Raw genomic sequence first — 13,869 nt, forward strand, 5'->3', positions numbered from 1 at the left:
CATTTTCTTTGACTGTTGTGTCAATGTTTTCTATGGTACTTCTGCCCCTGAGATTCTTGCTTCTATCTCTTGTATTCTGTTGGTAATGCTTGCATCTATGACTCCCCATCTCTTTCCTAGGGTTTCTATCTCCAGGGTTGTCTCCCTTTGTGATTTCTTTATTGTTTGTATTTCCATTTTTAGATCTTGGATGATTTTGTTCATTTCCTGCACATGTTTGATTGTGTTCTTCTGTAATTCTTTAAGGGATTTTTGTGTTTCCTCTTTAAGGACTTCCAGCTGTTTATGTGTGTTCTCCCGTACCTCTTTAAGGGAGGTATTTATGTTCTTTTTAAAGTCCTCTATCACCATCATGAGAAGTGATTTAAGATCCAGATCTTGCTTTTCTGGTGTAATGGTGTATCCAGGACATGCTATAGTGAGAGAATTGGGTTCTGATGATGCCAAGTAACCTTCGTTCCTATTGAGTATGTTCTTTCACTTGCCTTCCGCCATCTGATTATCTTTAGTGCTACCTGCCCTTGATATATGTGACTGGAGCCTGCCCTTTCTGTGATCCTGGTTGTGTCAGAACTCCTCAGGGTTCAGCTGTCTCTGTGACCCTGTGATTCTGGGACCCTGTGATCCTGAGATCCTGGTGTGACCAAGCTCCTGGGATCCTGTGATCCTGTGGTCCTGGGTGTGTTTGAGCTCCTGAGAGGGGAGCTTCTTCTGGGTCTTGTGGGACTGGCTGCAGAGTTCGCACACAAGGTCTGCTCAGGGCACTGGCCCACACAGGAAGGAACCTGTGCCACTGGTTGGGCGGAGTTCCTGGGTGCCGAGTCCCACTGGTCCCAGGTAATTCTGGTGCTGGGGCAGATGTTGTGTCCTCCTCACTTCTGATCATATAATCCTCTGGGTCGTACACTCTAATGACAGCTTTGTCTTACAAAGTAAGACACTTGTACTTGAATTATACAGATCTACCCTCTGTGTCTGAGCCACTATCACCAGTATGCCACATTTTTGTTGCTTAGTTTTTGTATTTAAAATGTGACATTAGGAAATTCCCCTTTACTGTGTGATTTTTCTACATTTTCCCATCTGTAAGTAAATGGTATCTTATCAGAAAGATTTGTAGAGGTGATATAGTTCTCCATAGTAGTTCATCTTCTCTAAGATTTTGTCATTTTTAAACTTTAAAATTCAGTGTGCATGTGTAATCTGAGTACAACTCTTGGGAATCCATTTCCTCCTTCCACTTATAGGATGTAGGGGTGGTACTTGGGTTATCAGGCCTACATACAAGGGCCTCTTCCTACTGAGTCACCTCTTTTAACTCTTAATCTAACTTGAAACTGGGAACTACGGCATTCATTATAAACATGAGTCACCAACTCAAAGCTCTTAAAAGCTTTATACTTTTATATTTGTTTAAATCTACTATTAAGTTAATAATCACAAGGTATGACATGTTAAGGTTCAGATCTTGGCCCACAATTGCTCCAATACTATTTGCTGAAGAATTACCTTTCCTCCACCAAAATGCTTTTGCAACTTTGTCACAGGTTAACCATAACTGTGTGGGTTTCTTTCTTTCTTTTTTTAAAAAATGTATTTATGATGTATACAGCATTATGCCTACATGTATGTCTACAGGCCAGAAGAGAGCACAAGATTTCATTATAGATGGTTATGAACCACCAGGTGGCTGCTGGGAATTGAACTCAGGACCTCTGAAAGAGCAGCTAATACTCTTAACCTCAGGGTCATCTCTCCAGTCCCATGTAGGCTCTATTTCTGTTCTTCATTCTATTTTCCTAATCTACAATCTTAAGTCAATATCATGAAGTTTTGATCACCATGGGTATGATTTTTCTAAACACACCATTGTCTCTCTTGCATAAAACACATAGACAGGTTTACCTCTTCTTCTCTGATCCATTTTTGGTTATATGTCCTCACTACAAGTTCTAGTACTAGCTGAATAATGATGAGATGAGAGATGATGTGCTTGCTGTTAGTAATAGACCTCAGGGGAAGTACTTACTCTTTTACAATAAGATATGAAGTAAAATATAGGTTTTATTTATGCTATTTATCAACTTTGGTTTTCTGGAAATTTTTCTGTGAAATGGATACCTCATTTTGTCTAATGCCTTTTCTGTATCAACTCATAGGATCATTTGGTTTTTTTTCTTTAGACTTAATATTATGAATTAAGTGATTGATTTTAAAATACTAAATATATCCTGCATCTCTGAAATAAACTACAGTTAGATAGGTTATCTGAGATTCATGTTAGTACTTTGCTAAAGATTTTGTAGTTGTGAGTGATCATGTTCTCTAGTTTCCTGTATAGTTCATGTAAGGTTATTATTCTAACAAAATGAATTAGGAAATGTTATTTTGACGTGTTGTAAATTATTTGCAGAATATGGTCATTGAGATTCACGTTTTTGTGCAGGTGAGAAAGAGTTCTAAAGTTATAGATTCACTTTCCTTAGAGTTATATATAGCTAATGAAATGATCCACAGAGTTGTGGCATGTTGAATTTTTTAAGCAATTCATTTAATTCACTTAGGTGACATGTTTAGAGTTGTCTTCTTCTAATACGAACAGGTATGCCATATAATCTTTCCTTTAGTCACTGTGTTAAATGCATCTCACAAATTTTGATTTTGTATTTTTTCATTTTTCTTACATTTGATTATGCATTTTTAATGATGAAAAACTTTTTTTTTGAAACATAAAAGCTTGAAAATATAATCACCATTCTAATGAATTTTTATCCCTTTGACAGTACCTCTTTTTCTCATTTGACTTTCACATGCTCAGTTTTCCTTCTATCTACCTGTTACTCATTGTGACCTGATTAAATTTTGGTCAGGATACACTATCATTCTGATTCCTTTAAGTATACTCACGGCACAGGACAAGACCTATCTTGGTCTTGGTATGTGGTCCTTAAGCCTTGAAAAGAATGTGCATTCTGCCACGGTTGAACAGATGTTAATGATGTAGTTGTGTCCTATAAAGTCTGTTCTTGTTATTTTGAGGCCATGAAATGAGGGGCCCATATTATTCCTACTATTTATTTTATGTTCTAAGACAGGGTTTGACGTGTTCCAGGCCAGCCCTAAACTTGCTATATACTTGAAGATGAGCTTGAACTTTTGTTCTTCCAGCCTCCATTTCCCAGGCATGGGGATTATAAATATGTATCTCTGTTTATGAGGTCATGAGAACTCAGGCTACTCAAGCACTCGATTAACTCAGAAGCCTGCGTGTGTCTTAGAAATCAAGTAACCCCAACACTGGCCTGCTTTCTTCATACTTTTCAGGATCTTCTCACATTTGTTTTACAGTTAATGAATAGGAATTTTAGCTGTACTTAGTGATAGAAGAGGAAACAGTACTTTCACTTTGCCTCTCTTTAAGTAGGACTATATTAATTTAATAATTAAGACCTTTCTCTCGATCTTGAATCCAGAACGATGAGTAACTTAAACAGATACTGTATCTTAATTTAGGATTGATTCCTTAAACAATCAGAATGAAATATAAAGTGCTAATAACTTAAGACTACATTCATACTGAAGCTAACAGAAAAAAGTTGTCACAATCTTTAGATGACTATATTTATATTCAAAAAAACACAAATTAAAGAGAAAAACATCACTAACAGATATAATTACCCCAGGGGAAAAAACGGACAACATAAAATTTATCAAAAATTAAATCTAAAAAGACAAGGGATATTTACATTAGGAGAAGACTATAGAGATTGTCTATTTCTGCCTAAGGGAGTCATCGCATACAATAGAAAGTTAACTAAGGCTAAAAATGTATTTTGTATTTGTGCACAAACATCTATCAGGAAATACCGTTTCTCTGCTAATTAAACCAAGCTGGTAGGAAATCATAGAAAACATAAATACTTCCCAACTCAATTCTAAGCCCTATTAATCAATCATTTGACATATTTCTTTTTCTTGCCAGGCTGCCTTGCTGACATAGTTGTAGCTTCCATTTTTGATCTCTTGCTGCTTTTTTGTTTTTCAACTATCAGAAACCACAAAGTTGAAATTCATGTACTAAAGTTTTTACACGGTCTTAGAATAAAGTTATACAAAGGGAACTAAAGTACTATAAACTTGAAGCTGGAGTCTAAGGTAAAATTTTTATCTTCATTTCCCATCATGTTTTATGATTTCAAATGAAATTTTCTCAAGAAATGTACCAAAGTGAATGAAAGTGATACAAAGAAAAATTATGTGTACTTAATTAAAAAGATTAAAAAGTACCTCTTCATCCAATTCTTTCATTATCTTGTCTAGTTTTAAGTTTGAAGTTCTGTAAAAACAACAACAACAAAAAATACAGATTATAAATCCATTCATTTCCATTAACCAGTGTTAATACCAACAGTCCTTTTTACTTGATTTTAAAAAAAACTGGTGTGTGTGTGTGAGAGAGAGGAGGGGAGGGGAGGGGATGACAGGGGAGGGGTCAGGTCTTGGCCGGTCTAATGAAGACATATGCTTATGTGGAGCAATAAATATATTTTTGAAGGCACACAAATTACATAAGATTAAAAGGTGCCAATTATACTGAAATACAGATAAAAAATTGAAAAACATGTATAGTTCAGTGTTTTCTTTGTAATATACTAATTGGCATGGTATGGTAGCAAGAATTTCAAAGTCGTGATGGATATAATTAAGATGCAGAGATAATGCACCAATAGCAATTCTGAAAAATATCTTGACTTCTATTGGCAAAAACTCATAGCTACAGTCTATTATCTATAGATGGTTGCTTGGGGAAAAGGAAAACAAAACTCTGGGGCCAGCAGAATGGTTTAGCAATAACAGTGCCTACTGCATGCATTGTGATCTCAGTTGGGACTAAGTCTAACAACTTTCACAAACACACGTGCCACAAATGCATGCCTTTGCACTCAAGCACACAATGATAGTAAAAAAAAGAAATTTTAAGGTAACTTTTTCTCCTCCAAGTTTCTGAACTGCCATGTGGTGATGGCATGTGCCTTTGATCCCTGCCTGGTCTACAGATTGAGTTTCAGGACACGCAAGGATATACAGAGAAATCCTGCCTTGAACCCTCACACCCGAAAAAGTATTTCTGAGCTTCCTAATACAGTATGCTATCAAGTAAAAGCCACTCAATCTATCATAAAAGGTTAAGTGAATGACAGGAAAAGTGGCATACATCAAATGAATAAATGCACTGGGCAACATTCTGAGATCTACCCAAACTGCATTCTCTCCACCACAGTTTCTTTTGTCTCTAAGCTAATTCTGACACAGTGGTTCTCAACCTGTGGGTCATGTCCCCTTGGGGGACATATATCAATATATTTACACTATGATTCATAACGGTAACAAATTACATTAATGATGTAGCAACAAAATTTTATAGTCCTATACAGCTCCCTTCAATACTAATTTCCCTTTCTTCTAGAATGTAGAAGTACTTTCTATCAACAGGGAATTATCTCTGATTAATCTTTCTTTTTGGGGGGGGTTGTTATTTTATCTGTAGGCGGGTACACAGTCTGATTAGAGTGAGGCTCCTAAAATCAACTTTAGGAGTCTTCCTTGATGATACCCCATTTTCTATTAAGGCAGTCTCAGAACTCAGTCCCTCTCTGCACTGCCTATACAGCACTGGCACTGCAGGCAGGTGTCAAGCCTACTTGGCATGTAAGCTAGTGAGTGGATGATGGAAAACTATTTTTCAATTCTTTAATGACATTTAGCATACTACACCATTCTTAAGGTAAAATTCAAATCCTTTAATTTGTCAAAAACAAAGTTAATTCTCCCTACTTTTCCAGGCTCATCTCTCTGGCTTTTCTTCTTCTTCTTTTTTCTTTTTTCTTCCGAGTCTTTTTTTTTTCTTTTTGGTTTTTCGAGACAGGGTTTCTCTGTGTAGCCCTGGCTGTCCTGGAACTCACTCTGTAGACCAGGCTGGCCTCGAACTCAGAAATCCATCTGCCTCTGCCTCCAAAGAGCTGGGATCAAAGGTGTGCGCCATCATGCCTGGCCTGGCTTTTCTTCTTATTTAACAGCTAATCAAGTTCCCTTACAAGGTCTCCACATATGTATAATTCCTGGACTTTAACTCTGTCTTCCACTCTTGCCACTTCAGCCTTCTCACCCAACTTTTTGGCTCTGAGTTTTTAAAACCTCCGATAAAGTGGTATAGGAATCTGAGGATATCATCATCATGCTCTTTCTTTTTCTTTCTTTCTTTTTTTTTTTTAGGGCACAGGCATAGTCTTATACATGTAGCCCAGGCTGGCCTTGAACTTGTAATCTTCTGTTCCACCTCTGCAATGCTAGGATTACAGGTGTGAGCCATCAACCATGGTGTTCTTCTAAATACGTTACGATATCATTTTATTCTTTCTAACTTACCATGTACCATATTAATTTATAATTACATTATCTTCCCTAATGTTTACAACCTTAAACATAAATAGGGGCTATAACTTCTTTGACTTAATACAATATTGTTGGTATGCACATTATTTGGTACAAACTAAAATCTTATTTTAAAGATTTATTTATTTTATTTATGTGAGTACATTGTAGCTGTCTTCAGACACACCAGAAAAGGACATCAGATCCCAGTACAGTTGGTTTTGAGTCACCATGTGGTTGCTGGGAATGGATCTTAGGACCTCTGGAAGAGCAGTCAGTGCTCTTAACCACTGAACCATATCCCCAGCCCCAAAAATCTTTGTTAAATGAACGCAACTAAAGGCGGTGGTGGCGCACGCCTTTAATCCCAGCACTTGGGAGGCAGAGGCAGACGGATTTCTGAGTTCGAGGCCAGCCTGGTCTATAAAAAGTTGAGTTCCAGGACAGCCAGTGCTATACAGAGAAACCCTGTCTCGAAAAACAAAACAAAAAAACAAACAAAAAACCCTATTTGAATGTCTGGACTAAAAACAATCCTCTTGCCTCAGCTTCCTAAAGAGTTGGGATTAGGTCTGTCATTTCCATTTCTTGAAGTTACAAACTTTCCATGATCACCTGCTTTGGCCATTCTGACTTCTTCCTCAAACCCATTATCACCAACACCAACAAAATTTTGATTTTGTTTAAAAGTTTTAAAGATTTATTTTAAAGTATGTATACATGTATGCCTGTGTGCAAGTTATGTAAACACTTGAGCGCAGATGTCCAGAGTCCAGGAGAAGGTATCGGGTGCCCTGGGGCTGGAGTTACAGGTGGTTGTGAACCACACGGGGCTACAACAGCAGAAAGCACTCTTTTAATTGTTGAGTCATCTTTACAGCCCTAATTTTTAAAGTAGGAACATCTCAGCATTTACATGTTTGTATCTACTCTTTTCCTCCCTTATTTCTATACTTCACTCTTAGAATTTCCTTCCAAAACCCGGCTTCAGCTATTTGTTTATTGCATGTTCTTTTTCTTTTTAATTTTAAATTATATAAGCTAGCTATATAATATATCAGGAAACGTAGACAGGAAGAAAAAAAAACCTATGCCTCTAGTACTCTCAAGTTTTCCTGATACCATTTACTGAATACTAAATCTGTTACGATTATATTTCACTTAGTAATAGTCATAAAATGTAACTATAAAATTATTTGTAGCTAACTAGTTCGAACATTATTTTGGGTCATTTTAAAATACCTTGATCATCTACTTTAGTGATTTTCAACCTCTGAATGATGCAACCCTTTAATTCAGTTCCTCATGTTATAGTGACCTCCAACCATAAAATTATTTTTGCTGTTACTTGAATGCTGTTACTTTTGTTGCTGTTATAAATTGTAATATAAATATCCAATATGCAGGATAGTCTTAAGTGACCCCTGTGAAAAGGTCATTTGACCCATAAAGGGGTTGCAATCTACAAGTTGAGAACCACGCTATTCTTTAAATACATGTTATCAAAAGAATTTGATTCAACCAGAAAAAAAACAACAAAACAAAACCAAAAAAACAACAAAACAAATTATACTCTAGAAAATCTCAGTGGAAGTTATGAAAATTAATCATTTTAGCTTAGAAAACTATTTTGCATTTCAGAAATTCCTTTCAATTAGCTACTTAAAACACAATGGCTATTTAAGACACAATTAGCTACTTAAAACACAAATTGTGTCTCTAGCTGCATATGCATCAGAAGATGGCCTAGTCGGCCATCAGTGGGAAGAGAGGCCCATTGGTCATGCAAACTTTATATGCCTCAGTACAGGGGAATGCCAGGGCCAAGAAGTGGGAGTGGGTGGGGGAGCGTGTGGGGGACTTTTGGGATAGCATTGGAAATGTAAATGAAATAAATACCTAATATAAATAAATAAATAAATAAATAAAACAAAACAAAACACAATGGAGGAAAACACAGTGAATGTGGTAACTAATTTTTAAAAGCCTGAAGAAAACATATCTGTACCTAATGCCAACACAATGTTCCTTAAACTTCTTTTTGCAGTGCTGTGGATCAAACTCAAGGACTAGGCCATGTGTATGCTAAGTACCCACTCTACTGTCAATCTATATGACAAGCCATTAATATTATTTTCAATTCTGGCCAAGATACTTTTTATAGGTGTGCATAAGTAGCAACTTTGATATCCCCACCCTCCATATACCTCTAGTTGTTGACAGAGTATACATTCTAAAATATATAACTAACTTTTAATGAGAGTCTCACTGAAAGACAGTCTTACCTGCATTTCTGCTCCATTTCATCTTTTAATTGCATTTCATTATGCAGTTGCTCTTCAAGCTTGTAGATTGTTTTCTGTAAACTTTCCTGCTTTAATTAAAAAAAAAAAACAAAACAAAACCTTCATTCTGCTAATGTTCAGAGAAATTAAAAGTAACACCTTTTATTAACATTTTATGGCTGTTTAGAATATGATTATTTTGTTCAATCTTTTATCTTTCTGAATGCTAGTTTGTATTTTCTCAATAGAGTTGTGCATAATTTGTATGCATAAAAACATTATATATTAGCCCAGTACGTACACTTTTATGTTTTACATCATCAGTTAAAAACATACAATAGACCCGGTGTGGTGGCGCATGCCTTTAATCCCTGCACTCGGGAGGCAGAGGCAGGCAGATTTCTGAGTTTGAGGCCAGCCTGGTCTACAAAGTGAGTTCCAGGACAGTCAGGGCTATACAGAGAAATCCTGTCTCGAAAAAGGAAAAAAGCAAACAAAAACAAAAACATACAATAATCTAAAGACATAGGCATAAAATATTACAATGTGGTGTTAATAAGACTGCCTATTGAATGTTCTAAAGAAAAGGAGCCACTTCTAATTTTACCAAAAATATAAATGCTTTAAGGTACATCTGACAGATGAAAAATTAGCCTAAAGGAGAAGAAAGAAGAAAGCAAACATGAAAAGGAGAGAAGAAAATATGATATCTGATAATGGGGGAAAAATCAAATATAGCACAAGATAAAATATCACTGAGGAATTAACTCATGTCAAACTTTTAAGAATAAGTAGGTCCATGATCCTTGTATGCACAATAAAACTTGAGCACTTAATGTTCTAATTTGTTACATAATATTGACAACCTAAAATAATTAGTATCCTAGGACGAGAAATTAGTTCATCAGTAGTGCCTGCCATACAAGCATCGATGTTAAGAAGAGGGTGCTGGCACATGATTATAATCCTAGTGCTAGATGATAGGATGCCTGGGGTTTGCTGGTCAGCCAGCTTAGCTAATCAATGAGCGCCAAGAATTAGGGAGAGATCCTGAATCAAAGAAAAAAGTGGGAAGCAAAAGAAAAAGTACTGAGTCTAACCTCTGCATATACACACGTACATAGAAAGAAACAAATAAAAACTTTATTTTTAAAAACAACCAGAGCAGAAAGAGTACTACCATAGTTCCTTCCCCACTTCTCACTTTCCCTTTTATCACATGTTCTCTTACATTTAAGAGGAAATATATTAGAAGAAAAAGAATTGTATCTGCTTCATAAAAATGGCTGCTGGCATTGTGGAAGTGAGATCAGAAGTTCAAGGTCACCATAATAAGTAAGAGGCCACCCTAAATTATCTGAGACTATCTCAAGAAACCAAACCAAGTTTAAGAAAAAATAGTATTGGGAAAATGGCTCAGTTCATAGACTGCTTACCTAGGATGCATGAAGCCCTAGCTTCTATTCCCCAGTACCACATACACTGGGTATAAGTGACCCATACCAGTAATGGCAACATATGGGACTAAGGGGAACAAAGATCAAGTTCATGCTCATCTTTGACCAGACACCAAGCTGGAGGCCAGTAAGAGCTACATTGCAAATGGGCTCAGTGGTTATGAGCGCTTACTACTCTTAGAAAGAGAGTTCAGTTCCCAGCACCCGTTATCAGGCAGCTCACAGCCACCTGTAGCTCCAGTTCCAGGTGACCTGATGGTCGCTTCTACATTCCCCAGGTACTTGCACTCACATGGTGTACCAACAACACCCAAGTATATATACATATTCATTAAAAAGTTTTAAATCCTGAAAAAAATGTAAGAGACAACAAATAAAAAACAATCGTTACTCCTCTGCTTCTTAATTAAAAAGCATATAATCAAGGTGATGAGGATATAGTTCAGTAGTCGAGTTTATATCAGACACTGGCTTTGAACTCCAGTACCACAAAACAAATGTAAATAGAATGCATCTTTGAAACAGGTAGTGGTGGTGCACACCTTTATTCCTAGCACTCAGGAGGAAGAGGCAGGCGGATCTCTTAAGTTTGAGGCTATCTTGGTCTACACAGCAAGTTCCAGGACAGCAAGGATTACGCAGAAAAACCCTATCTTGAAAATTAAAAAAAAAAAAGTTTATTGTATACACAAGGTATTTTAAGGATAATTATTCTTAGATGGAGAGAAATAAGTCAGGTAGGCTTGTTTTCCAGTCACATGAAGAAAAGAAAGAATCCCTAACCAGAACATATCAAGTTCTTAATAATGTGTTTATTTATTATATGTAACAAATTCCAAAGAATGAAGAAATTAAGTTATGCTGGCAATACTAGTTATTCTCTATTTCCCCAACTCCTTTTCGGTCTTAAAAGACCCATCTTCTATTTTTGTCATAAAAACTACAGATTACACTGCCTGGATCTGCTGTGCTATTAGTCTCAGACAATAAGGGAAAATAATAAAAATTAAAAATAAAATTAAAAAAAATACACAAAAGGTGGAGATATGAAATTACTCTCTCAATACCTCTTGTATCATGCCAAACTTTTTCCTTGCTTTCAGCAGTGTAAGAGCAATGACTTTCCACCGCTGTGAGTACAAAGGTGCTTTCTTACCCTCTACTGTTCTGTCTGATTGATGTTTGTAGCGTAACATCCCTTTACTTAACTCTTAACTCTTTTCACTTAATGCATGTTATACTTAATGTGAAAAACATGTCCTCTGAGATATTATGCAGTCGTTAAAAAGAAGTCTATAACATATACTGCAACATGGATGAATTTAAGTAAACGAAATAAGCCTGACACAAAGACAAATGTATCTAATTCCATTTATAGGAAGACAGTAGAAAAAATTGAGAGATAAAGTAGAGCAGGTTATTAGGGCCTGAGGACAGGGTGATGAAATGAGTAGTTATCAGTTAATATAATTTCCAGCTTATATATTATCTCATTTGATACTCAGATAAGAAATACTGAAGAGTAAACAATAATTTAAGTGTCATAAATATCTAAACTAACTGCACATTCACATGCTTGCTTAATATCATACACACAAATATATTATCTGTCAATTTGAAAATAAAGACAAAACTGAGAATAAGAAATACCTACCAAGCTTTTATCCACATTGGAGCTAGATCTGTTCTCACTGGCATTTGCTGAAGGTAAGTATCTATCAGGTGAGGGTAAAGAATTTAAAAAGAATTTATAAAGAAAATAGCATTTTAAATATATATATAAATATGAACAATATGCACTGTGTGCCTGTTTTATGTTCGCTAGCTAATTTTTTTAAAAAATTAAGTATGCTTAATTTTTATTTTAGAAACAATGTATAAATTAGATTGTTCTTAAGTGACACTACAATTATAATTCAACATTTCTATAGAAAAATATATTAATATTTATACTGTTCAGGAAAATTAAAAACAAAAACTTGCCGAATTTTTAAAATACTTAAGTGAAAACATTAATGATCCATCAACATCAAGAAACAAAGTGGCATTTATTGCACAAAGTAGTGTCCTAGTGCTGAAACTCAGGGGAATCACAACCTCAGCGCTCTTCTTCTACTTCGCTTGTAACTCAAAGTTTAGCTTTGTTTTTAATTCTTCACTCTTGATATCACGACAAAGAGAAGGATCCCATACTCAACATTAACCACACACATTAGGTTTGACTTCTATATTTTAGATGTGCTATAAAATAGCACAAAAACCAAATGGTTAAGACTATAGTACCAAAAAATCCCGCCACGGGCTCTGAACAGAGCAAGAATTTTGCAGATTTAATATGATATATAACTTGCATTCAACAAAACTAGTAGTAAAAGGGTCTCTGAATGAAGAAGGGGAACACGAGGACACTATCTTCTCCACCTTTGTCTTCTTGTGTTCAAGTGGTCTTTGTATTGCATATAGTGTTGCTTTTACATAAAATGTGGACAATTACTTTTAAAAGGCACTATATTTCTGCATACATGGTCTACGGAGACATACACCCAGGCCTACATGCATACGTATAAAATAATAAAAAGAAATATTTATATTAAACAATAAGACTATGATATTTAAGAACACAATACATTCTATTTTTAATAAATATAAATATTACTTAGGATCATGAAGCATAAATATAAAGGAAAATCAGAAAACAGAATGAAGTGCATGATAATGTAGTACAAACTGTCTAAAGATTAACTTTGTATAGAGAAACAAAGTAACTGCTGTACTCCATACAGAGAATTCAAAAATACTGGAGATTGTTTGTCAACATATTGTTTTCAGAAAAACATAAAAGCACCATTATATCCTAGATAATTTAACATATAACATTAGACTTTAGGAAAACCTATCTAGAAGACCTCCTGTTTATATATGCCAGCATAAAGTAGATACAGTATTATGTAATGTCAGGAGGAAGGGATTAAACAGTAGTCTTTTTCATTGGCAAAGCTCAAGTGAGCTAGCCAGGAGGGATGTTGCTCCGGTGCCCAGTGTAGTGCTAAGTAAATCTTGGGAAAATGAATTTAGGAGGCAAGACTATACTGCCTTCTTGATTTCTACTGTAGACACAAATCCATCATTAAGAAAGTTCTGATTTAAATGATAAGACTTGTTAACATGAAATTATTCAAATTTAATAATCATTCCAAGTAAGTCAAATATTTAAAACCATGCAATAAAAATAAATTGATGTTTAAAACAAGAAAAGTTTAAAACAATGAAGAATAACAGGTGTGCAGATTTAAACCAGAAGTACTTTGTTGCATAGTACTAGTCTAGCACTTTGTTTCTGTTAAGTAGAACTTACATTATAAGTTCATTCATTTCTTCACTGGACATGTACTATATCATATTCTGTACCATAGTATGACCATTCATGTGACAAAGAACAAATTATCAGATATATCTGTTGAATGGATGAATGCCCAACACAACAAAATATGCTAAAGGTTAAGCTTATTATGTACATGTAAAAACAGAAGCTAACAATAGATGTTATGAGTTAGGAACAGCAAATACTGAGTGCTTACTTCATGCAAAGCACAATTATGTTTTACTAAGTTTTTATTCACATTGCCCTTAAGACAACTCAGAGTTTAGGTAAGCTGTCCCTATCTAAGGGGATGGAAACATAAAAGGCTACAGTT

The 13,869-nt window shown here is 35.3% G+C and overlaps 1 protein-coding gene across 3 annotated transcripts in view; it reads right to left on the reverse strand.

Annotated features, from left to right (window-relative positions):
• The window catches only part of Rock1 (Rho-associated coiled-coil containing protein kinase 1), a 117,851-nt gene that overhangs the window by 43,656 nt on the left and 60,326 nt on the right, over positions 1-13,869 (reverse strand). For 2 of the 3 annotated variants that reach the window (XR_001782350.2, NM_009071.2), the window contains exons 11-13: positions 11,829-11,889; positions 8,718-8,806; positions 4,288-4,336 (exon numbers count right to left, since the gene is read on the reverse strand). Coding sequence is in view for 2 of the 3 variants with exons in the window: in NM_009071.2 (NP_033097.1) it covers positions 4,288-4,336; positions 8,718-8,806; positions 11,829-11,889 (199 nt within the window). In the remaining variant the exon portion in view is untranslated. The remainder of the gene's footprint in view (positions 1-4,287; positions 4,337-8,717; positions 8,807-11,828; positions 11,890-13,869) is intronic. The other variant, XM_006525725.2, reaches the window with a different exon arrangement.

The sequence above is a fragment of the Mus musculus genome, chromosome 18, assembly GCF_000001635.26.
Source record: "Mus musculus strain C57BL/6J chromosome 18, GRCm38.p6 C57BL/6J".
Taxonomy (NCBI): domain Eukaryota; kingdom Metazoa; phylum Chordata; class Mammalia; order Rodentia; family Muridae; genus Mus; species Mus musculus.